The sequence below is a fragment of the Camelus bactrianus genome, chromosome 9 (assembly GCF_048773025.1).
Source record: "Camelus bactrianus isolate YW-2024 breed Bactrian camel chromosome 9, ASM4877302v1, whole genome shotgun sequence".
In the NCBI taxonomy this organism is placed as follows: domain Eukaryota; kingdom Metazoa; phylum Chordata; class Mammalia; order Artiodactyla; family Camelidae; genus Camelus; species Camelus bactrianus.
Window position 1 is genome coordinate 39,479,765 of NC_133547.1, and position 23,251 is coordinate 39,503,015.

The 23,251-nt window shown below is 46.5% G+C and overlaps 1 protein-coding gene across 2 annotated transcripts in view; it reads left to right on the plus strand.

Moving 5' to 3' along the window:
* Positions 1-23,251, plus strand: part of ELAPOR1 (endosome-lysosome associated apoptosis and autophagy regulator 1) — a 62,795-nt gene that overhangs the window by 32,234 nt on the left and 7,310 nt on the right. For both annotated transcript variants that reach the window (XM_074370095.1, XM_074370094.1), the window contains exons 4-16: positions 3,069-3,216; positions 3,701-3,781; positions 4,370-4,475; positions 4,632-4,781; positions 10,095-10,183; positions 13,577-13,754; positions 14,465-14,593; positions 14,993-15,083; positions 16,715-16,820; positions 17,036-17,173; positions 19,367-19,630; positions 20,888-21,061; positions 22,985-23,165. In XM_074370095.1, coding sequence (XP_074226196.1) covers positions 3,069-3,216; positions 3,701-3,781; positions 4,370-4,475; positions 4,632-4,781; positions 10,095-10,183; positions 13,577-13,754; positions 14,465-14,593; positions 14,993-15,083; positions 16,715-16,820; positions 17,036-17,173; positions 19,367-19,630; positions 20,888-21,061; positions 22,985-23,165 — 1,835 coding nt within the window. The remainder of the gene's footprint in view (positions 1-3,068; positions 3,217-3,700; positions 3,782-4,369; positions 4,476-4,631; positions 4,782-10,094; positions 10,184-13,576; positions 13,755-14,464; positions 14,594-14,992; positions 15,084-16,714; positions 16,821-17,035; positions 17,174-19,366; positions 19,631-20,887; positions 21,062-22,984; positions 23,166-23,251) is intronic.

Sequence of the window (23,251 nt, forward strand, 5' to 3'; positions counted from 1 at the left end):
TGCAGAGATGGAGCAGAAATGGCCACCTTGAAAGTTTTGTGATTTCCCCACTGCCCCCACGAAAGGCAGTAACTGAGCTAGTATCGAGTCTGGCTTTCCTGCTCTCCTGTGTGTTTGCCTGAGTCCACGCCCACTGCCTCCAGCCCAGCTCCAGCCAGCATTACTCCTGCCTGTTCTGCCTCTAGTACCTCCCAGCTGGTCTCCGCTTCTACCCCCAGCCTCCTCCAGGCCGCTGTCCACTCAGCAGCCAGGCTGATATTAAACACAAACCCAGTCACGGTACTTTCCTGCTCAAAACCCTGGATTCTATGGATTCCTATTGCTCTTGGAATAAAATCCAATACCTTATATCCTGCAGGGCTCTGCCTGACCTGGCTTCTGCCCTCTGCCCATTCTTCCAGCCTCTCTCAAGTACCTCTCCTCCTTGCTTACTCTGCTCCAGCCACCATCCTAAAAACTGCTGATAAACATGGTACTCTTCTTATAGGCTGTGGTAAGGATGAAATGAGATGATACTTGGAAAGATTTGGAGTGATGCCTGGCACTGGAAATCAATCAAGACATGTTATTATTGAACATGAAATGATCTTCACCAGGGACAGCGCTGATGAAAATCAGAATTGTGATGCATTTTGCAGATGTAACCCACTTATGGCATCCTCTTAATTATTCATCCGCCTTCAGGAGATATTTATAGCAGATACCGTGGAGGGCGTCAGCATTAAGTGCTGTCTGTTCTACTGAGAAGAAATCGATACCATTAGGTTAGCTGGGTATCCTGGATGAGCTCAGCCTAGGTATTTTGGATATACTTCCATTTGAGAAGAATACTAACTATCGAAGAGCTGGAAGTACCATGTTATTCTGACAAACACAGGGGGAAACCAGTGGACTAACTTGAGGTCCCCTTAGCTGACTGTTAGTAATAAGTGGAGACCTGGGCTGGTCTCAGGCAGAACAGTGGAACAGTGGGACTGTCTTCGATCACCCATTTCCTACATGCATCTGTTCAGTACCCTGACGCCTTCCTATGCACCAGGCCCAGGGCTTGGTGCTGGGGAGACAGTAGTGAACAAGTTAAGTTCGGTCTCTGCCCTCACAGCATCTACAAGGCAGCCAGGAAGACAAGCAATTAAAAAATTAAAGTATGATCAGAAGAGGAAACCAAATTGCAAATAAACTAAGAAAAGATGCTCAACCTCACTAATAATCAAGGAAATAAGATTTAAAGCCCAGTGAGACACTATCTCCCACCATATCATATTGGCAACAATTTAAACATCTGACCACTTCAAATGTGGGGAGGACGGGGAGCAACAGAAGCTCTCTTGCATGACCGGTCGGCATAGTTGATAACAACCACTTTGGAGCACAACGTGGCAGTGGCTGGTGAACTTGGAGGTTCACATACCCTCTGACCCAGCAGTTCCACTCCCAGGCTTTCAGCTCAGATGTGTGTATAAGGAGACAGGCACAAGAACGTTCCTAACAGAGTGTGCACAATGACAAAAAAAATTGGAAACAATCTAAATGTCCATCAACAAGTAATGCATAAATAAATCTTGGTGAACCATATAAAGCAGTATTATATACTAGTGAAAATGAAAGACGTTTTATTCATGTGTGAAGATGGATGAATTCCACAATCATTATACTTGTTGAAGAAAAAGAAGCAAGTTTCAGAATACACTAGTATGATATCATTGGCATAACGTGGAAAAACACGGGAAGCACTATCATGCACTATGCTGTTCAGAGACACATGCGTAATTAGTAAAGGGCCGAGAGCCACATCGACATCCTAAGTACCAGATTCAGGAAAGTAGGTCCTTGGCAATGGGGAAAGAAATGTGTGATGCAAAGGGGGTTGAGGTGAGCCAAGCATACACCAAGGCTTCTGCTGTATTGCATTTCTTAGGCAGGGCAGTGGGTCTTCAATATTTCATAACATGTTTAAGTGAAATGCAGTAGGACTGTGGTTATGAGAAGGGAAACCATGAGAGCTGAGACAGGTTAAGGGGTCAAGGAGGACTTCTCAGGTTAGGTGACATTTATTCTGAGACACAAATAGGAATTAACCAGAAGGAAGGAGGGGGAAGTTTGTTCTAGGAGGAGGGAACAGTGTGTGGGAAGACTCAGGGGTGAGAGAAAGTTTGGCAGAGGAATTGAAAGAAATTCGTACTTCTCTGGAGTACAGAGAGTGGGCGAAGGGTTTGTACCTAATCCTAAGGGCAACAGGAAGTCACAGGGTTTCAAGCAGGGAAGTGACATGGTCAGATTTTTGTCCTGGAGGATCTCTCCAGCCACACTGTGGAGAATGAATGGGAGGAGGCAGGACTGGATATAGGGAGGTGAGTTGGGGCCAGTTCTGAGCTGAGGGGGGTTGGGGGAGGAGCAGGTAGAGCCCTTGGGCAGGGTAGGCAGAGTAGAGAGATATTCAGAAAATGAAACCGATACGCCTTCCCTCTTCCCATAAAACCAGTTCCTTGTGGTGTGTAAAAGTGGACAGTTCCAAAAAAAAAAAGGGGGGTGGGTGGGAATTAGACCAGATGGATTTCTGAGTTCTGAAGAATAGTTGTATGTAAACATTCTTTGACAGCTTTAAGTTATGCGAACCTGGGTTTAAATCTCAGCCCTTTCACTTGCTGGCTGCATGATACTGAGCAAGGTACTCACCAAGCCTCAGTTTTATCATCCATTAAATGGGGGAAAAATTGCACTTCCTCCTACTGATGAAATCAGGAATGTAGAACATGTAGTTCAATACCTGGGAGAAAGTAAGCAACCAATAAATGTTATCTATCTCCCCTGCCCCAGCCTCACCTGTCTCTCCTCTGGGTAGCTCCATGTAATGTGGGGGAACATCTACCTGTCTTCCTCTTGGCTGTACCTCCAGGCGCCTTGATCTGGAGGTCATTCCTTACTGAGCATTTTCAGGTATAAGCTTTCGCTTTTGAATCACAGATCCAGAATTCCTCAGAGACCTGGCAGGACATGAGACTTGCATATCGGCCAAATCCTGGTGGGCTTGGCTTGTGACAGTGAACTTGTTTTCCGTTCCCTTACAGGTCCAAGTGGGTTCCTCTGGGCGACTACATCTCCTCCAACACGGACGAATGTACAGCCACGCTGATGTACGCCGTCAACCTGAAGCAGTCTGGCACTGTTAACTTTGAGTACTACTACCCAGACTCCAGCATCATCTTCGAGTTTTTTGTGAGCCCCTGGCCAAGGGGGAGGGTGGGAGGCAAACGCTCTCCAAGGTTCAGATTCCTTTACAGCAATCACACGCATAGTCCTGCTTGGGAAGTTTCCACCGTTGTTTTTCCTCTGGAGAGAACTGTGGGCAAAATGAGCTGAGGCTTCAAGAGGCACAGATAAAGACAGAAAATCACAGGACCCTGGGGGGAAGAGTAGAATCTGAGAGATTCTTGGTGTTTCACCCTGTTCAGACATGAAAACAGCATGTAGCAGCTCTGAGTTACACATTATTTCTTTGGGGTCAATGCACTGACAGTTTGTGTGTATAACTAGCTCCTGCCCTACTTCAAGGCTCATGAGTTCTGAGCTCAGTCCCTAGAGGAAATGGGCGACTCTTCCCCCATAAGAAGGACCATGTGGAGGGGCTGGTGCATCATAGGGTAAGGAACTCATTTCCTTAGAAAGCTAAGACTCTGATCTCAAATTCCTGCTGCCTCAGGTTCAAAATGACCAGTGCCAGCCCAATGCAGATGACTCCAGGTGGATGAAAACTACAGAGAAAGGATGGGAATTCCACAGTGTGAGTATCATACCAGCCTGCTCCCTGGAGACCCCAGAAAAGGGACCAGGTACCTTTCCTTCAAAGAGTGCTTCCTCCCAGTCTGGGCCTCCACTCTCCTCTCCCTAGAAAGCAGAGGTCTGACATGATGAGGATGCTCTGGTTTCTCTCCTATTGAGCTGACAGAACCTGGGTGTGGACTGACTTGCTTCTATGGCTTGACCTCAAGGATGAGCAGCTTTCCAGCTTTAAGGGCCAAGTCTTCTGGGGATGGGTCATGGATAAATAGCACAGAGAATGAGGGAGTTTCAGTCATCCTGTTGTCAGTACCTTCAGGTCCCTTCATCAGTCTCAGAGATGCTCATGGTATAAGGTGACTGAGGGAGAAGTGGGAGAGGGCATGGGAAGGTTTTAAGAGAAGACGTAGAAGGAGAGAGGGGCTACGCCAAGATGGGAGGAAGGGCAGAGCTAGGGAAGCTGAGGGAGAGCAGCAGAATGGGCCCTGCCCTGCAGACTGCAAGAGGAGACTTTCCAACGAGAGGCTAATGCAATGGATTAGCAACATCTGTCTCTGTGACTGAACGAACTCTTCCTGTTTGTGGTTTTTAGGTCGAGCTAAATCGAGGCAATAATGTCCTCTATTGGAGAACCACAGCCTTCTCAGTGTGGTCCAAAGTTTCCAAGCCTGTGCTGGTGAGAAACATCGCCATAACAGGTACGGAGAGCAGAGAGCGGGGTTGGGTCTGGGGTCTGCTGCTGACTTCTGGGCCTCGTGACTCTGCAGGGAGGGTGGGGTTAGTTCCCAGGAGGCTCAGTCTCCAGGCTCACTGCTCCAGGCTCCTTGCTTTTCTATGTTTTTCTTCCTCCCTAGGAGTGGCCTACACTTCAGAATGCTTCCCCTGCAAACCCGGCACGTACGCAGACAAGCAGGGCTCCTCTTTCTGCAAACTTTGCCCAGCTAACTCTTATTCCAGTAAGGGAGAAACTACCTGCCACCAGTGTGACCCTGACAAATATTCAGGTGATGTTTCTGAGAGTGGGAAGAGTTTGGCGGGGGAGGTACCAACATACACAGAGAGAGAAACAGGAAGCAGAGCCATCCTTTTGGCCAAGCTGAAGACAATAATTCTTTAAAAAAAAATTTTTTTTTTATTGAGGTGTAGCTGATTTACAATGTTAGTTTCAGGTGTACAGCAAAGCGATTCAGTTATACATATACATACATATATACATATATTTTCAGATTTGAAGATGATAATTCTTAAGCCCTTGCTTTCTGGGCGCTGGAAGAGCCCTGCCAACTAATCATCCTTCAAATGAAATCATTCGATAAGTATTTATTGAGCCTCTACTATCTGCCAGACCCTGTTTTAGATGTCTAGAACACATCAGCGAGCAGAATAGACGAGGGTCCCTGTCTTCATGGAACTTAGGTTCTGGTGAGGGAAAGACAGATAATAAATAATAACTATAATAACTACATAATAAATTATATAGTATATTAGACAGCAAAAACTGCAAGGCACCAGGGCAAAAATAAAACGCAGTCAGGGTTAGACGGATTAGGAAAGCTTGGGAAGAGGGTTGCAATGGTTTTTTGGGGGGAGCAGGGAGGGGCAAGGACGTTTTTTGTATTTTAATGAAAACAAGATTATAATTATAATGTATATAGTAGATAAAAGAGGTGTAAATGTATGTAGTTTAATTTATAACAACTATTATCAAAGTTAGTTTAGAAAAGCCATGGGATTGTATTGATGAGCAGAACATTCTGATAGCAGGGGCTAAAGACAGAAGGTATATTTATATCCATTGAATTCAAAGCATCCATTGAATTCAAAGCAAGCCTTTCCAGGACATCCAGAGTTCCTTGGAACACAGCTTGAAAACAACTGCTCTAAGGGAAAATAATAGGACAGCTGGAAACAGCCTATCTCTGCCGTCCCTGGATAGCATCCCGAAACATCCCAACTTGAGAAACGGGATCTGGTCACTTGAGAGGGTCTTGGGGGCAGCAGGGCTCTGATGTAAGATGGACAGTGGCCCCAGAGGGCCTCTGCTCAGGCAGTCCAGTGGTTGGCACAGGGACCGATCTTCAAGACAGGTTCTGAAACAAACAAGTAGAGAGAGAGAAAGTGTCTCCTCCCATCCCCTGCAAATGCCCATAAGTATTCCATTTTGCTCTTTTTGCACAGAGCTAAGTACAAACCCAGCTCAAGGCCCTCTCTCAAGCAGACGCCCCCATCCCTACACAGACACACCCGCCTTCACACAGGTGTTACAGTCCATGTTTGCTCAGCCAGGACCAACCATTGACCTTGTGAACTGCTTATTTCTACACTGTTCCTAAAACAAAAGTCTTATTTATCTACACAGATCTTGCCAAACGAGTGTAGTTTTCAGCAAGAATAGAAATGTTTAGATCTTGGGGCAAGTTTTTATCTGTAAGTCTAAATGTCTAAATTCCTGTTTTTCCGCTTGAATTTCTTATTTCTCTTCCCTGCTCTATCAATGACAGTCTTTGTTAGTCTTTTTCTCCAGCTTCCTTTCCAGCTCCACCGTGGGACAGGGTTTAAATGGCAAGATGGTTCTAGAAAAACTGCCTACAAGTGTTTTGATCTATGTAAACTGATTTTTATCCAGAGAGCTAATGTGAAAGTGTTAGATTGGGAATCTGAGTTCTTGAAATCTATTCTTTTGCCATAAGTTTCCTAATCCACCCCCTTTCACTGGAAAGTGAGTTTTCACAATGAAGATTATGGTCAGCGTGGGGTACAAAGAGAGGCAGATTTCTTTGGGACTTGACTCTTCCAGAAGACAGGGTCAGTTGGAGGCTGGAAAAGTGCAGAGAGAGTCTCATGTGAGCCTATGATGGAAGGTACATAGATGGTCACCACCCTGTGACCATTTAGTCATTCACTTGCAGATATATTCCGAGTGCCCACGAGGTGCCAGGGCTTGGGCCTGATGCTAGGGTTGCAGCTGGTGTCTGCCCTCCAGCTTGTGTCAGAAGTGGAAACAGTTATAGAAACACCAAGTGTAAGAACTCCATGGTGCAGGAGGTGCTGGGATGGGAGTCCTGAGGGTAGTGTGTGGTGGAAGCAAAAAAGAGAAGTGGTCAGTCCTTTCTGTGGGGGGAGGAAAGGCTTCACGAGCTGTGGTCTTGAAAGATGAGCTGAGTCTTGAAAAATGAGTTGAGGATTTGATGGGGGCAGGATGTTCCAGAAGAAATGTGAGCCGAGGCCAGAAGTCTCAGGGATCCAGGAGTAACTCAGTGTGGCTGGAGCTTACTTGGAGAGAATTAGTCCCTAAGGCTAATAGGTGGGTAGGGAACAGATTATGGATGAACCCTTCTGTGTCATTGCTACAGAGTTGGGATTTGTCCCTATCAGTAGTGGAAGCCATTGAAGAATTTAAAACTGGGGAAGGACATGATCTGGCTTGTGATTTTGAAAGACCACTCTGGTTGCTGTTTGGAAAATGGATGAGGAAGGGAAGAGCTGGAGGCAGGGGCCACAGTCGGAAGATTTTGCAGCAGGGGCCATTGCTAGTATCCAGGACCTAGACCAAGGAGCTGATCGGGGTGGAGATGTCAAGGACAAAGTCTTGACTGAGAGCACCTTTCTCATTGATAGCTTAAATTTGATCATTTGGGTTAATTCCTCTGTGTTATGTTTAATATTAGGGACTCATTTCCTAATAGAATAGCACAGGGTTTAAGAGCAAAATCAATAAGGTTCAAATCCCTGCTCCACCTCTTACTAGCTATGCCACCTTGGGCAAGTTATTCGTCTGTGCCTCAGTTTCCTCATCTGCAGAATGGGAATGACAACAATCCTACTCCCTCATAGTGTCATTGTGTGGATTGATTAAAGCAGGTAAAGGATTTAGACATGCCTGGCATGTAGTAAGCACTAATTTTATAAATTCATTTACATTAAAGCCTGTCCCAGCAGTCTTCTTCTAATGTGTAAACACTCTGGGCATAGGTAACAAAAATAATAAGTCACTTGTATGGTACTTTATAATTTACAAAACATTATCTCACTTGTTAACTCATAGCCTAGTTCAGGAATGATTTCCCCATTTATAAATGAAAGAGAAACTCAGAGAGGTTGAGGGGTTTGCCCAGAGCCTCAGGTGGTGTATGAGCTGGGCCTCGTGTTCATTATGTGCTGAAATCCTCAAAGGAAATGTTTTCCTTCAATAAAAAGGATCAGAACAAGAATGCTGTACTTCCGGAGGCAGGGAGAAGCTACTGAAAGGAGGAGGAAGGCGCAGAAAGAGGAGCTGGAGCCCACAAGATAAACTTTATCTTCTTACAGTTTTGCCCAGGGCCAATCCTACAGGAATCACTTGTCACTTTCTCACAAGACGTCTAGGTGGATCACTCAAAATAGACTAGTCTCCAACTTCAACACCTTGAGGAAACCTGAGCTAGGGAAGTGAGGTCTGTCTCAGCATTTGGATTAATCATTTATTAAAACCAGCTTAGCAGTTGTCAGTGTGTAAACAGCTGGGCGATTTTTGCCAAAACCTGGAGCTGGGGGGGGGTCAGGCTGAGCAAATATTTGACAAGCAGAGAAAGGTCCTTGTGTGGAATGGAACACAGCTTCTAACATGTAACTTGCAATGTGCTAGATCGAACATGCAAGGTCCTGGGGATTGGCATATTTTCAGCATCTCCCCCCAAATTTCTCCTGGCCAAGTCTGTCAAAACCAGGAGTCCCTGGATCCCTCTATGTTGAAACAGGCCTTTGCTTGTTAACCAAGTAAATGAGCTGAAAAGACCCCAGCTGTTTCTCAGCCAGCAGCTCCCTCTTTCCCAGGCTAATAAGATGGGGACAGAAGATGTATGGAAATGTGTGACTGAGGAAACTCCTCAGTGCAGGCCAACAAGGCAGGTAATTAGGAGAGTCTCTGATCTAGCGACTCATTTGATGCTTTGGGAAGAAGAAGGGATCAGCTGAGAAATAAGCCTTAACTGGAAGAGACAGGAGACTTGTAATCCTTATTAAAAATCCCATGACAGTTACCAAATAAAAATAATTCCCACAGACCCAAGTGATAATAGTTACCAGCATTTAGCAAGTTCCTACTTAACAATGTATCAGGTGTGTGCTCGTTCCAGCAAGGTAGATGTTATTATTCCTGCTCTACAAATCAGGGCACCAAGGCTCAGAGAGGTTAAGTAACTTGCCTAAAGTGACACAGCTACTAAATGATTAAGTGGGATCCAAACCCAGATCTGTCTGACTTAAAATATCATTCCACTCTACCAAACAGCCTGTCAGGTAATGTACAAAGAGAGGCAGTCTCACCATTATCACCTGCTTAACTGAGGGTGACACAATATTCATATGAGACATAGTGGTGACAGTAGTACTGGTGGCAGTATTGTACTGGCACTCTGTAAAGCAAAGGTTTTTATTCTGGAGAAAATTAATTCCCTGAAAATTAAAAAAAAAAAGTTATTTGCATGAATTGCGTATATTTTTCAGGATACAAGAAAGAGGTCTTTTTTTTTTTCAAATTCCCAAAAGGGTTTGTAATTCAATAAAAGTGAAATCCATTGCTTTAAAGAGCGATTCATTGACATAGTTCTTGCCGTCCAGGGGCTCATAGGGTTAAAGCAGAACTAACCTCGATATAAGAACATACAGAGAGTAAAATAAATAAAATGATAGTTAATAACTTTTTTCATTAAGTACAGTCAAGGGTTAGAGATGGTGCTATGATGCCTGGGAGTGGAGAAGGTGGAAAGAGTTGGAGGAAACCATCACCTTATCCGTGTAGGATGGCTCACGAAGAAGGGGAAATCAAAAGGCGGAAGGCCTTCTAGGCATATAGTAAGAGAAAATTCAGAGAAAGAATTGGAATAAGAGGATGAAGGCACTGTCCTATGCTTTCCTATGTTTTGCTTCAACCCTTCAGGAGTAGAAATACCACCAGCACAGTCAGGATTCTGAGGCACCTGGAAGATGCAGCATTTCAGGGAATTGGGCTGGTGGTGGTTAACCTGCAAGATGGTCCTTCTGGCTACCTCCTTCCTGGCTGGTCTTGGCCCATCCACCTTTCCTTGCCCTGCTCCACAGGGTGGATCCAGTGGTTTCTCATCAGCACCAGGGAGAGGGTGCCTGAGCAGGGCTTTAGGGACTGGAAATGATGCCATCCAGGCAAAGGGAAGGTGGGTGTGCAGAACTTGCTGCTTTCCACGATATCTGTGCTGCGCTGCCCTCCAGGGTCTTGGGCGTCACAGCGTCGTGAGCAAGTGATCAAGAGCTCTGCTTCTTTATGTGACTTTAAAACATTTGTCCTTGCTTCTGCCATTTAGAAAAAGGATCCGCCACCTGCCAAGTGCGGCCAGCCTGCACGGACAGAGATTACTTCTTCACCCACACGGCCTGTGATGCCAAAGGAAAGGTGGGTAGCATGCTCTTGGGGCCCCTTTGCCCACTCCTTTGGCTTTGCCAGATTAAAAGCTCCAGAGGTCCCTGAAGCTGGCACCCGAGAAAACCCCACAGGCCCCCTCAGTGCCCCTGGGGCCAGTGGGGAGGCAAAATGAGGTCATTCATTTCAGGTCAGAAACTGTTTTTGCCACATTTGTTCTTCTGCTTATTCACATACGCTCTGCTTCAAAAAAAAAAAAAAAAAACGCTTTCATTTTCTTTTGCTTGGTTTCTTCAATTTGCTTCGCCCCCTGGGCAGTGACTGCCTGTCCATGCATTCTTATTTCCTCATGGAATCTGTCAGACTTGTCCCCTCGGCCCTGGTCTGGCGGGTTGGCCGAGGGGATGACTCCTGCTTCCTGGCTCACTGGAGAATGGCCTGACTTGTTCAGTCTCTGCCGGCTCCCTCTTCCCCCGCAGGCTTTCTGCCTCAGAAAGACTTCCCTTTGTAGTCTGCTCTGCCATCCAGTCAGCAGGCATTTTTGGGTACCAGCTGCTGTGCCGGCATCGTGCTCCAGTTGGGGGGCTGGTCAGAGATGAGTAAGACCGGCTCCTGCCCTCAGAGGGCTCACGGTCCAGTGCGGAGGGGACAAGAAGGGTGTGCAGGGCACTGGGGGAACGCAGAAAGGGAATGAGGGCCAGGGACGGCCTTTCAGAGGAGGCCATTTGTTCCCATCTACATCCAGTGACTGTGCTGGGCACTAGGTTTGCAGCAGTTCACGGAACCAAGGGAACATCTACTCCCACAGAGCTTAATTCTTGTTAGGGAGCGAGTGAAGGCAGAGACAACAGATAAACAACAAATGGGTATATAATAAGTTGGATGGTAATAAGTGGTAAGAAGAAAAACGTAAAACAGGATCAGGAGATAGCGCATGACAGAGCTCTCTTAGAGAGGGTAGGGATGACCTTTCTGAGAAGGTGACCTTTGAGCAGAGGCCTGAGTGAGGTCAGGGGGAGCCAGAGCCACACCACTGTCCAGTGGGCACAGCCGGAGTAGCGGAGATGGGTGTGCGCCTGTGACATCGAGGAACAGCAGTCAGTGAGCAGGGATGGCTCCAGGGCACAAGTGGAGGGATCTGTCTGAGATTAGATATTCTGGAGGAACTGTCTGTATCCCTAATGCAGAGCCCCTTAGGAAAACAGGAGTCAGGAATTCTGCATCATTTAGCCCTAAGCATGTGCTTGGCTTAGGATGTATAAATGTTTGCTGGCTGGATGGCTGGCTGAATTCTCCTTTTGCTAATTAAGCATGGAATAAACTCTAGTCCTTAATGATGATTGTTTTCATAGTCATCTCTTACTCCCTCACCTTCCCTAGCAGCCAAGCAAGATGATAGATCTCGTCAGTTGCCCCACAGACCTACTTCTGTAGTGTCTGGTGTTCTGTATGACCTTGTAAAAATTATTGTCATTTTCTTGGCTTCAGTCGACTCACTAATTAAATGAGGACCATCCTGCTCCTCTTCTCCCTCCAGGACATAACATGTGTCTGACTGTGGCTGTCTTTGCTTCCTTTGGCCCTATTCTTTCCCCTCCTGGCTTAGACCAAGCCTTCTAGATCTGTTATGTGCTCTGATGCCTGTAAGCCTGGGTGTCTCCCTCCCCTGACCACCTCGGGGGACCTTTAAATTCTGGGTGGGGCCAGAGCCATTGTACCCTCACTGCAGCCCAGGCAAAGCACAGCTCAGGGAGGAGCCCCTGCAGTAGATGTGGGACGTGGTGAGGAGCCCCTTACAGAAGTTTCGTGCCTCAGATCCACACTGGTTCTGCTCTGTCTCATGATTTCACTTTGTCTTCTAAGCTGTATTTTAAAATCAAGGGACACACCTTGAACGACTCCTGCGATCCCCTCTGAGGCCTGTGCTGTTCTTCATTCTCAGGGCGGGAATGGCCTACCCTTTGGGGCTGCTGAGTGTGCTGCTCCAAGAATCAGCCCAGGCCAATCTGCCTGCTCCCAGACCTTCTCTCTATGAGACCCGAGGGGACAAGTCGGGGGAGATGAGGTTAGAGCACTAGTCTGGGGCTCCAGCCATTGGCTGAGGTTGCCTCTGTTCTGCTCAGAGGAAGGCTGAGCTGAGCAGGGGAGGAGTTGTCTGTTCAGGGCTCAACTTCAATGAAGGCAGCATGGGCTCCTTTTAAGACCTTGTCATTTCTTATCCTGAATAAAGTGGACAGATACCTAATTCACCCACCTTTTCACACGTACAGTATGCTGCACAGAGCATTTCTGGCACCACTCCAGGGCAATCCTTTTGTCTCTGACTTGCCCGAGGACCACACAGGAAGCTGTCCAACCTCACCCCTGACTTGCTGGGGCCTCCTGCAGTCCATCTCCTCTGCTCTATCCAGTGCCTCCAGCAAAAGCCTCGGGGCGGCCCTAGTAACTGACAGACACAATGCTTCTCTTGCCTGCTGACCTGGTTGACCAGTCCCCTTGCCTATTATCCCCCTCAGTTTTTTGAAATATAATTGACACATAACATTACGTAAGTTTAAGGTGTACAATGTGTTGATTCGATACACTTACATATTGCAAAATGATGACCACCACAGAGTTAGCTAACACCTCCACTGGGTCACATAATGACCATTTCTTTATGGTGGTGAGAATGTTTAAGATCTACTCTCTTAGCAACTCTCGAGTATATGATACAGTCTGACTAACTCTAATCACTGTGCTGTACCATAGATCCCCAGAACTTCCTGGCCTTATAACTGCAAATTTGTATTCTTTGACGATTGTTCCTCTTGCCTTGATGTTCTAGAGAATGCCGTGTCTGTACCCCCGTGGGGATTGTTACTGTGTGATTAGTGCCCTTGTTAGACGGTGAGCTCCTTGAGGTCAGGGGCCCGGTCAGTCATCTCTGAGTCACCAGGTCTGGCACAGAAATGTATTAGACTTTCTATAAATGTCTACTGAATACATGAGAAAGCACAGCAAACACTTGGAAGACAAATTGGGACGCCTTAGCCACCCTTCTTTCCTCAGGGCTTACGTGAGCCAACTCCATGCCTTTTTGTGTTCTGGGATCTTCACCAGCTGCTTGTCCTGTGACACTGGTAGTGATAAGAGTCTACACTGGAATCAGAGCTTTCTCTAGAGACAGCTGGTCCCCCCATTCCCTCGGACACACAAGTCCTCTTCAGGTCTCTCTCTCTTCATCCAGTCAACATTCTCCAGCAGGTATTTACGACGCACCGCCGTGTGCTTGGCACTGGGCTAGGTGCCTGCCATACATCGGTGACCAAAACAAAGTTCCCCACCCTGCTGGAGCTAACACCAGAGCCCAGGGCCCCCCACCTTCCACGCAGATTCCTGAAGATGTGCTGCTCCCACACAGGCAGCCGTGCTTTGTTTCTGCAGACGCAGCTCATGTACAAATGGGCCCAGCCGAAAGTCTGCAGCGAAGATCTGGAGGGGGCGGTGAGGCTGCCCGCCTCTGGCGGGAAGACCCGCTGCCCGCCCTGCAACCCAGGCTTCTTCAAGACCAACAGCAGCGCCTGCGAGCCCTGCCCTTATGGCTCTTACTCCAATGGCTCCGGTAACCCCCCTCCTGCCCCACTCCCTGCCGCACATCCCTTCTCACACCACTCATGTGGGCGGGCCGCATGGGCGCAGAGTGTCAGCTGAATACGGCGTCTGTCCGTCCCAGGGAAGCAGTGTGGGCCAGGCCACCTCTGAGGACTAAGTTCAGGGGAGGAGCCATCAAGTGGGCCGGGTCTGTAGGTCCGAGCCACACCTAGAACCGCCTGCCTTCCTCCTCATTCCAACTGCAAATGTGACTCAGTCCTGAAGGCACCTCATCCTCACAACAGAGGCTTCCACCACGTGGCAGTGGTGCTAACTAGAAGGTTCGGGGAGCTAGGATGGCCATCTTGACACGAATAGAACTTGTAAGCCACTCTGCAAAGAGGAATTGGGGGATTTGTGTGTCCACCGTTGTGAATGCATTTGCTGATAATGATGTGAGAAATAATATGCGCTATGTGTATCAGCCTAGAAGATACATTTAAGCTTTGAAATGAATCATTTGACGGGCATGCAGGCTAGCTAGGATATTGGAATGAAGGGTCAGTGTTGACATACACTGTCAGAGTGTTCTCGAGTCAGCTTGATTTAACTGTGCAGTTGTGCGCAGCCCCACCCTTGTGGGGCTGCCCACCGCTGTTGCCACTTGTCTGTGTAACAGCAGCTCCAGGCAGGGTGGCTGCAGCCTTCCTGCTGAATGCGGGGATCTTATGGCTCCCCCAGATTGCAGCCACTGCCCAGCGGGGACTGAACCTGCCGTGGGGTTCGAATACAAATGGTGGAACACGCTGCCCACAAACATGGAAACGACCGTCCTCAGCGGGATCAACTTTGAGTACAAGGGCATGACAGGTAATCGCCTCCCTGACCAGGAGCTCTCAGCTCGCTGCCCTGCCACAGGGGCTCTTCCCACCTCATGTCTCCTCATAGCAGTGATGTCTGGAAAAAACCCAGCTAATCAGGCCATGCATTCCCCTGAATGCTCTACTCCTTATGGACATAATTCTACCAAACCTTAGTTTTTGAGACAAAAACAGAACTAGAAACAACGTGCACATGCTCCAAAGATCTTGCTCTGAGAGTTTCAGAGCCTTTGACCAAAGTAACCAGAAGAGTAACTTGGTCCGTGTTCCGTGGTAGTTCTGGACATCTCAAAGGATGGTGTTATCACCCTTCCAGAGTGTCATCTGAGTGCAAGTCTGCCCTGCACCCAAGACTGCTCAGTATTAACTCCTCCCTCTCCTTTTCCAGGCTGGGAGGTGGCTGATGACCACATTTATACAGCTGTTGGAGCCTCAGACAATGACTTCATGATTCTCACCCTGGTTGTGCCGGGATTTAGGTGAGAAATGCAAAGCTAAGGGGAAGCCCATGCCAACCTCAGCCACATCCAAGTCCCACACAGCTTGGAGTGTTGTAGAGGAGAGGGCTTCTGGCTTGCGGAAGTGTCGGTTCAGAGCAGAGGAGACCAGGGTAATGGTCTGACAGAGTCACCCTGAACGCTAACACTCGTTCCTAGCTGCTCCCCAGGCTGATTTGCCTACTGCTTTCTCATCCCATCTAGCTTCTCCCATCATTTAGCCACACGCTACTCGAATTCTTCCTCCTCACAGCATGAGATAAGATTTTTTTTTAAAAAAACTGTAAAACATAAAGCCAGACGTGCACATAGACAGTTCATCTTTATTTGGTGCAAGAAGATTAGGAGGGATTGTTCTTATTGTCTTATTTGCCTCCATGTCCCAAGAAGACCTAGGACAATAAGCAACTTGTTTGCCACTAAAAAAACAAAAAAAAACAAAAACTACAAGCAGGTGGTTCCATGGAAGGAGCACTGGACTAGAACACAGGGCACTTGAACTTTGCCACTGACTAGCTCTGTGAACTTGGGAAAGCCACTATTCCCCTGTAGGCTTTAGGCTCCTCGTCTGTAAAACAAGAGGGATTGACAGTCTGTGATTCTGGGCTAGCTCGGGTTGAGCCCATTGGTTAGCACAGCTGTGTAGACAGCAGCTGGGACCTTGAGGTCCTCAGATTTCAAGAAAATGGCAAAAGCTGAAAGAAAAGCCATAAATGGATTTCCAAAGCCCAAGTGACGTCTTCTGGCTACATCTGCTTTAAAGATGAGGGGGAACCACGAATGGGCTTGCTTATTGCCAGTCTGGCTTCTCCCTTCCCTCTTTCAAGCTCCCTCCTTTCCATCCCTGCGCAGCGCTCAGCCCACGGTAGTTGCTCAAAAGGTGTTAGTTTCCCTTCCCTTAACTTACATTACTCAGAGCAGAACAGCTTATTCCATGTTCATGAGGTGAGCAAACTTTTTAGACTTTTGAGAGGGAACATTTGCCAAAGTACTTTTCAGTTTGGAAATCTGGTTACAGTAGTAAAGCACTTCCTCACCCACCCACCCCACCCCCATCCTTACCCACTGGGCATGGCTCTCTCTTTCATAAAAGAAGGACCAGTCTGAGAACTTTACTAAAGAAATTACAAGTTGAAGTATCTGCTCATTTGACCTAGGCAAAACCCTCACTATCCTGGGAGGTGCGCTGCTGAGCAAATGTGGACAATTGACATATTATGATAGTGGTGCTTCTCAAACTTTAATGAGCATATGAATCACCTGGAGTCATGTTAACGCACAGATTCTGATTCAGTGGGTCTGGACACCACACTCTGCCAGCAAGGCCATACAGCATTTTATAAAGCACTTCCACGTCTCATATGCCTTTCAATCTCACCACAATGATAGGCGGTAAATAAGAAAGATACTGTCACATCCCTTTTACAAACGAGGAAACTACATTTTGTCTAGGTCTAGGTCACGCAGCTAGGGTGGCAGAGTTGGACTTAGTCCGTGCTCTTTCCAGCATACTCAGAACTTAATCTGCCCCCAGCAGACCCTTTGCTGCCATCTGGGTTCTTCAATAACCACTGCCTGGCCTCTGGAACTGACTTCCGATTTCTGCCCCACAGACCTCCACAATCAGTGATGGCAGACACAGAGAATAAAGAGATGGCCAGGATCACGTTTGTCTTTGAGACCATCTGTTCTGTGAACTGCGAGCTTTACTTCATGGTGGTATGTCTTCCTTTCTTTGCCCGCTTTGGGGCTTCCAAGGACTATTTGGGAGGGTTGGTCCCCTCTGCCCCATGGACCTGACTGTCTGGGACTTCACCATTCAATATGGGTCTGACCAATTGTGATGGCCCCCAGGATGGCAGCACTGTGGGCACCCTCTCCCACACCAGCCACCCAGCCATCTTGCCTTCTTCACTTGCCTCTCTTGGGTTCAGGGTGTGAATTCGAGGACCAACACTCCTGTGGAGACATGGAAAGGTTCTAAAGGCAAACAGTCCTATACCTACATCATCGAGGAGAATGCTACCATGAGCTTCACCTGGGCCTTCCAGAGGACCACGTTTCATGAGACAGTAAGCTCCTCCCCTTCCTCAGACCCCCAGCTTCCAGAAGAGCCTCTGAACCTGGGAGGATTCCTAAGGCTAGCTTAAGTATGAGCTTCAGAATCCAATGATCGGAAGAATCTTAGGGAGTTAAGCAGAGAACCTCCTATTCCAGCCTCCTGAGGAGCATCAAGCCTTGTCCAAATGACTTCCAGGGGAAGGTGACACTGTCACCTCCTAAAATGACCTCACGCCCCTCAGTAGACCCTGCCCTGAGGACCTGGTATACCCTGTTCAGCCCTGTTCATATTTTTATTTTTTTTAATTTTTTAACCAAAAACACCTTTATTTTTGTCTTCAAAGAACAAACTGTTCTTTTCCCAAAATAATCATGATTAATTTACAAAAATGAGCATTTACAATGCATCTTGAAAGCATTTCCCTTTAATGGGAAACTTGGCTTCACAGAATCCAAACATTAAAAGGTTAAAAAAAATCTACTTTGTTGTCATCATAAGACAAAACAGAATCTAGCAAAAGTCAAGGATATCCATTCATACTTCAGGTCTTTTCCAGGAACTAACATTGTTATATTGTTTCCATTTTGCAAAATTTGATCTAATTTAGTAATTCTTCTTCCTTCTGGTGTGATTTCATGTTATTCAGTATGTTTATTTGTCCAGTATCCTATCTCCTGCACTGGTTTGTATGCTATTTGAAGACAACAGCCGTGATTTAAGAATAGTGCCCAGTCACGGCGTCAAGTGCACAGACTGTGCAATCACTGTCTGTTGAATGAATGAATGACAATCAGAACTAGTTTCCAGAGTCCTCTTTTAAGGCTCATTCCAGACCCTGGTGCCTCTCAGCCGGCCAGATAGACAAAAAGGCCTGATCTGGGGAGTTTAAATGCCAGGTTGTGGAACGGGACTGCTATCCACTACTGTAAAGGCAAGTTCAAACAAAGAAGGCTGACAACGCATTCACTAAGTGTGAACCTTATCCGGTGACAGTGAATTTTGAGGAGTCCCTGCCTCAAGAAAACCCTACCACCCCGAAGAAGAGATGTGGGTTGCCTGAGGCCACGGAGACTTGGAGCCTCGAGGAGAGCCGCGGAGAAGGAAAGCAATCAGTCCAGTACATTTTCTTAACACTTAGCCAGGGCTGTGCTGCCCTTCAGCCCCAACTCAGAGTTTCAGCTCCCCACCCCAGCTCCCCACAGAACAACCATTACCTAGAGGGAGCAGCTACAACAGGTTAGTGGTAGTAGCATTAGTCGCCATGGCTACCCTGTTCATATTTTTATTTAAAAAAAATTTTTTTTATTGAGTTATAGTCAGTTTACAATGTGTCCATTTCTGGTGTACAGCACACTTTTTCTGTCATACATGAATATACGTATATTCGTTTTCATGTTCTTTTTCACCATGAGCTACTACAAGATCTTGACTATATTTCCCTATGCTATACAGTATAGACTTGTTTATCTATTTTATATATACCTGTCAGTATCTATAAATCTCGAACTCCCAGTCTGTCCCTATATACCCCCCTCCCCTCACCAAAAAAAAAAAAAGAAGACAAATGAACTTAAATATAAAACAGAAACAGACTCACAGACATATTTTTAATAACAACAACTCTGGTTTTATTTTCTTAACTCAAAATAATGCAGGTTTATTGCAAGAAAACATACAAGTAAAAAGAAATAAGCAAAAAGAAGAAATAAAATCACCCATAATCCTACCACCCAGAGATGACCCAGTTAACATGTGGAATATCTCCTATGCAGTCTTCATTTCTCTACAAATATTGTTTTCCTTTTATAAGGAAAAGAACTGCTTTATATATATGTTTAAGAGTATCTAGGGGAGAGTATAGCTCAGTGGTAGAGTGCATGCCTAGCATCCATCCCCAGTATCTACATTAAATATAAATAAAAACCTAATAACCCTCCCCCCAAATTTTTTTAAAAGGGTATCTATTGCATATTGCCCCATGGTACTTAATATTTTATATGCCATTTAAACTATTCAATCATTTTTAAATGACACAAAATGTACATTTAGAGTTAATAGTGAGTAGAAAGGATACGAAGCTTCTGAAGATTTTTCTCAAGTATCATAGGATAAAAAAGATTAAGTCATACTCTACTATTTCCAGAGCACTCAGTTGCAGCTGCTCAGGCCTTGGCCCACTCTCCTCTTCACTCTTTGTTTCCAGGGCAGAAAGTACACCAAAGACGTCGCCAAGATCTACTCCATCAATGTCACCAATGTCATGCATGGAGTGGCCTCCTACTGCCGTCCCTGTGCCTTGGAAGCCTCTGACGTGGGCTCTTCCTGCACCTCCTGTCCTGCCGGTTACTATATTGATCGGGAGTCAGGAACCTGCCGCTCCTGCCCCGCTAACACAATCCTGAAAGCCCACCAGCCTTATGGCGCCCAGGCCTGCGTGCCCTGCGGTCCAGGCACCAAGAGCAACAAGGTAGCAGCAGTTGACCTTGGCTCTCTGGATGGGCCACCTCAGAGAGTGCTGGGTCCTGGGTAGGATTCTTGAGGGGCTGATACTCAAGGACTCCCCTGAGCATACTCCCAGGTTGGAGTCCTAGTGGACACTCATCCAGGCTGTGACTGTAGATGGAGAGTTCTTAGTGGGAGGGGGTGGTTTTCAGGGTCTGAGCTTCAGTCATGGACAAGTCTCATCTTGAGGTGATGGGTAAGGGAGATCTGTGACCATGTGGTCCAGAGGGTTATCTGGCATCTGTGCAGAGACTCAAGGGGAAGGAGCAGTGGGACTTGTGGTTCGCATTCAGCCTACTTCAATCCAGCCTGTTATTATGGGAATTTGTCCCCTCTTCTTGGGGAAGGTAACCCACCTCTGCTGGGACATACAGTTAATTGGCATTGCCATCTCCTCTCCCAAGGGTCTCTTCTGAAGTGGAACAGCAGTGCTGTTGCCCCCATGCACTTTCCGAATGGAAGAAAGTACCACGGCCAAAAGCTCTTAGTTATTCATTAATGCCTTTAAATAAACTTTAACTGATTACAGCCACATGGACACGCATCTGCAAGGCACTGTTTACACAGTCTGCAGACGTTGCTCCGTTTAGCTGTGCAGTAAGTGCCTCGATTCTGCAGACCCCTGGCAACCTATTTGAGGCGCCCTGGACTTTCATTACAAACTTCTTCCCCCAGGGCTCCCCCTGCTGCTGTGGGAGGGACTGACAGTTGTATACTGCATGGGGACCTTAAAACGGAGCAAGGAAGGGGTTTATGGTTCAGTTTCTCACAGAAAGCCTGGGAAAAAGGAACCTGGGGTTCGGTGAGTTTTAAATGGGGGCAGGGGGCCAGGCTTGGAGCTTCTCTTCTGCTATCCTGGACACCTGTCTTCCAGTTAGCTCCTGTTGTCTTCTGCTTGAAAGTAAGAAGGGATCTCTTGTGACTTGAGAGAGTTCTATAATCTAGGCCTAGGAAAAGGCTACAGAATCGGACCAAAGTACCTACTGAAAAATAACAGGTTTGGGTTTGTACGTCGTATCAGTGCTAATTACTGAATGGCAAGATGCGCATAAACTCCACTGGCCTCTGGTTGACGTCTTTTAACGCCCACCCCCTGTCCATTCTTCCTCTGCTTTCACCCAGCATGGGCCGGGCCAGGCTGGGGAGAGGGACTGCCACTCTCCACTGGGCACCCCCAAGGCCCTGCCTGTGCCGCCGGCCTGATGGATCCCTTTCCCCTCAGATCCACTCTCTGTGCTACAACGACTGTACCTTCTCAGTCAGCACTCCGAGCAGGACTTATGACTACAACTTCCTGGCTTTGGGAAACACCGTCTCTGTGGCTGGGGGGCCAAGCTTCACTTCCAAAGGGCTGAAATACTTCCACCACTTTACCCTCAGTCTCTGCGGAAACCAGGTAAGGTGTGCAGGCGCCGACAGTGTGAGCACGGAAAGGGGGCGCCAGTGGATAAGAGGCCAGAGAGGACACAGGAGATTCAGGCAGCAGAGGAACCGGGGGGATTCAAAGGTTTTTAAATGATTATTATTCTCCCTGAGGACTTTCTCCTCCAAAGTCAAGTCATTTGGATTAGAAACATTTATAAAAATGAAAATGTTTAAAATAAAGTATCCATTGACTCCTCCCTGACCTTTCTTTATTCCCTCAAAATGATTACATGGAAACTATGCATGTGTATCAGCTATACTTCAATTTTAAAAAAACTATGTAGGAGAAAGATTTTTCTTTTTCCTTGAAAAAGCAGTCTCCAGTAATCATGGCACTTGTTCATGTGTTGTCTAGAGGCTGGATAAAATAAATCATGCTTAGTTCGTCTACATGTATCTTTGCTGACAGTACATGTTACCATCAGCATTTCATGCTGCTGCAAATATTCTGGATCCCAGATTCAAAGGCAGAAATGTAAAGGGTGATCACATCAAGACTGCACTTGACTAAATTACAAACAAGCCAGGATTAACAGTCGGAAAATCAGTTTCGAACATTACAAAATAAAGAGTGTCTTGAGCATGTAGTCTGTGACTCTGTGTGGAGGTAAGGCCTTTACACCACACAGCTTCTAGACATCTTCTGCAGCACACAAAACAGTTGATTTGTGTTCATATAGAGAACTTGTCGAGAAATAGGCTAATCTGTGAAAGACTGGAGACAGATGTCTCTATCTCGTTTTTCAAAAGTCTTTGAAGAAGTTAAAAGAGAGCCTGCGAGGTGACAGTGATGACTCAGGAATTGAGACTGATGAAAGCAAGTCCCACATAGCAAAAATTTCATTCAGTGAGTTGGGAGAGAGAAGATGGGAATTTGGAGAGTCTGTGTTTTTTTCTGCTTTCTTTTTTTCTTCTTCTTTGCTTCCTTATTCTTACATAACGTGAAGGTTTCTTTCTGTTCTCGTGTTCTTTACCTATTTCTTACAATCTTGACAATAAATGCCAGATTTAGCAACTTAGCTCTATTTGTAATAAAATTTATAGTATCGAAAATCCTGCATTCTAAATGCTTAGTCTACTTAAGTTTAAAATATTGAACAAATGATTTTACATTAGCAGGCAAGTTATATATTGATATTCCATACATTTAAGAAATTTTTGAAGGAACCATCCATATCTCAATATTTCTTCTATTACAAAATCACGAGGAAGGAGTCTCAGTTCCTACCATCTTCCAGAGTTCTATTCTATACAGTTTGGGTTGTTTTAGGAGGAGAAGCAATCTTTCTTCTCTTGATAAATATTTTTTCATGGAATAGGTTCCAGTTGCTCCTACGATGCCCTCCCTCCAGAGAGGGAAAAGGCTGGTTATGAGGACCCTGTTTTAACCCCTGGGAGACACTGTCTGGAAAGTGCTTCCAAGACAAGCATGGTGGAATCACAGCTCCGAGGAAGTCACAGACAGGGAATGTGAAACAGGCCAGATATTCAAATAAATTTCATGTGGTCAGTCACATGTTTCAGTATCTGCCGAGAAAACCGACTAGGATAAGGAAGGCCCTTAACCAGTGGGCTGGTAGATTAGATCTCCAAATCAGTTGCCACCATCACAACCCTGCTCCTACAAGCCTCCCAGGTGACTCCATGGAAACAAAAGACTGAGGGGGGAGGTCTCTGGCCAGAGTTCCAGAAACTAGGACACCTAGGCCTTATCCTTAGCTTTTTTATCTTTTTAAATCTGTCTTGTAATTAGAATCTGGATGAATCATTCCACTGCAGCATACTCTTGGAAGGCTGAAATTTTAGACATGGAAATACTGTTCCCTGTTCCCTTTTGGGACTTCTTCTGTGATCACTCGCTCCTTCCCACTTCCTCCCCACATCCCCTGCCCAGGGTAAGAAAATGTCCGTGTGCACCGACAATGTCACAGACCTCCGGATTCCTGAGGGTGAGTCAGGTTTCTCCAAATCCATCACAGCCTACGTCTGCCAAGCGGTCATCATTCCCCCGGAGGTGACAGGCTACAAGGCCGGAGTGTCCTCGCAGCCTGTCAGCCTCGCCGATCGACTTATCGGTGAGTAACTCAGTTGCTCTAGTCTGTTTTTCGTGAATCTGTGTAAGAGAGAGTGAGGCTACTGGGCACTAAGGTGAAAGGTCCCA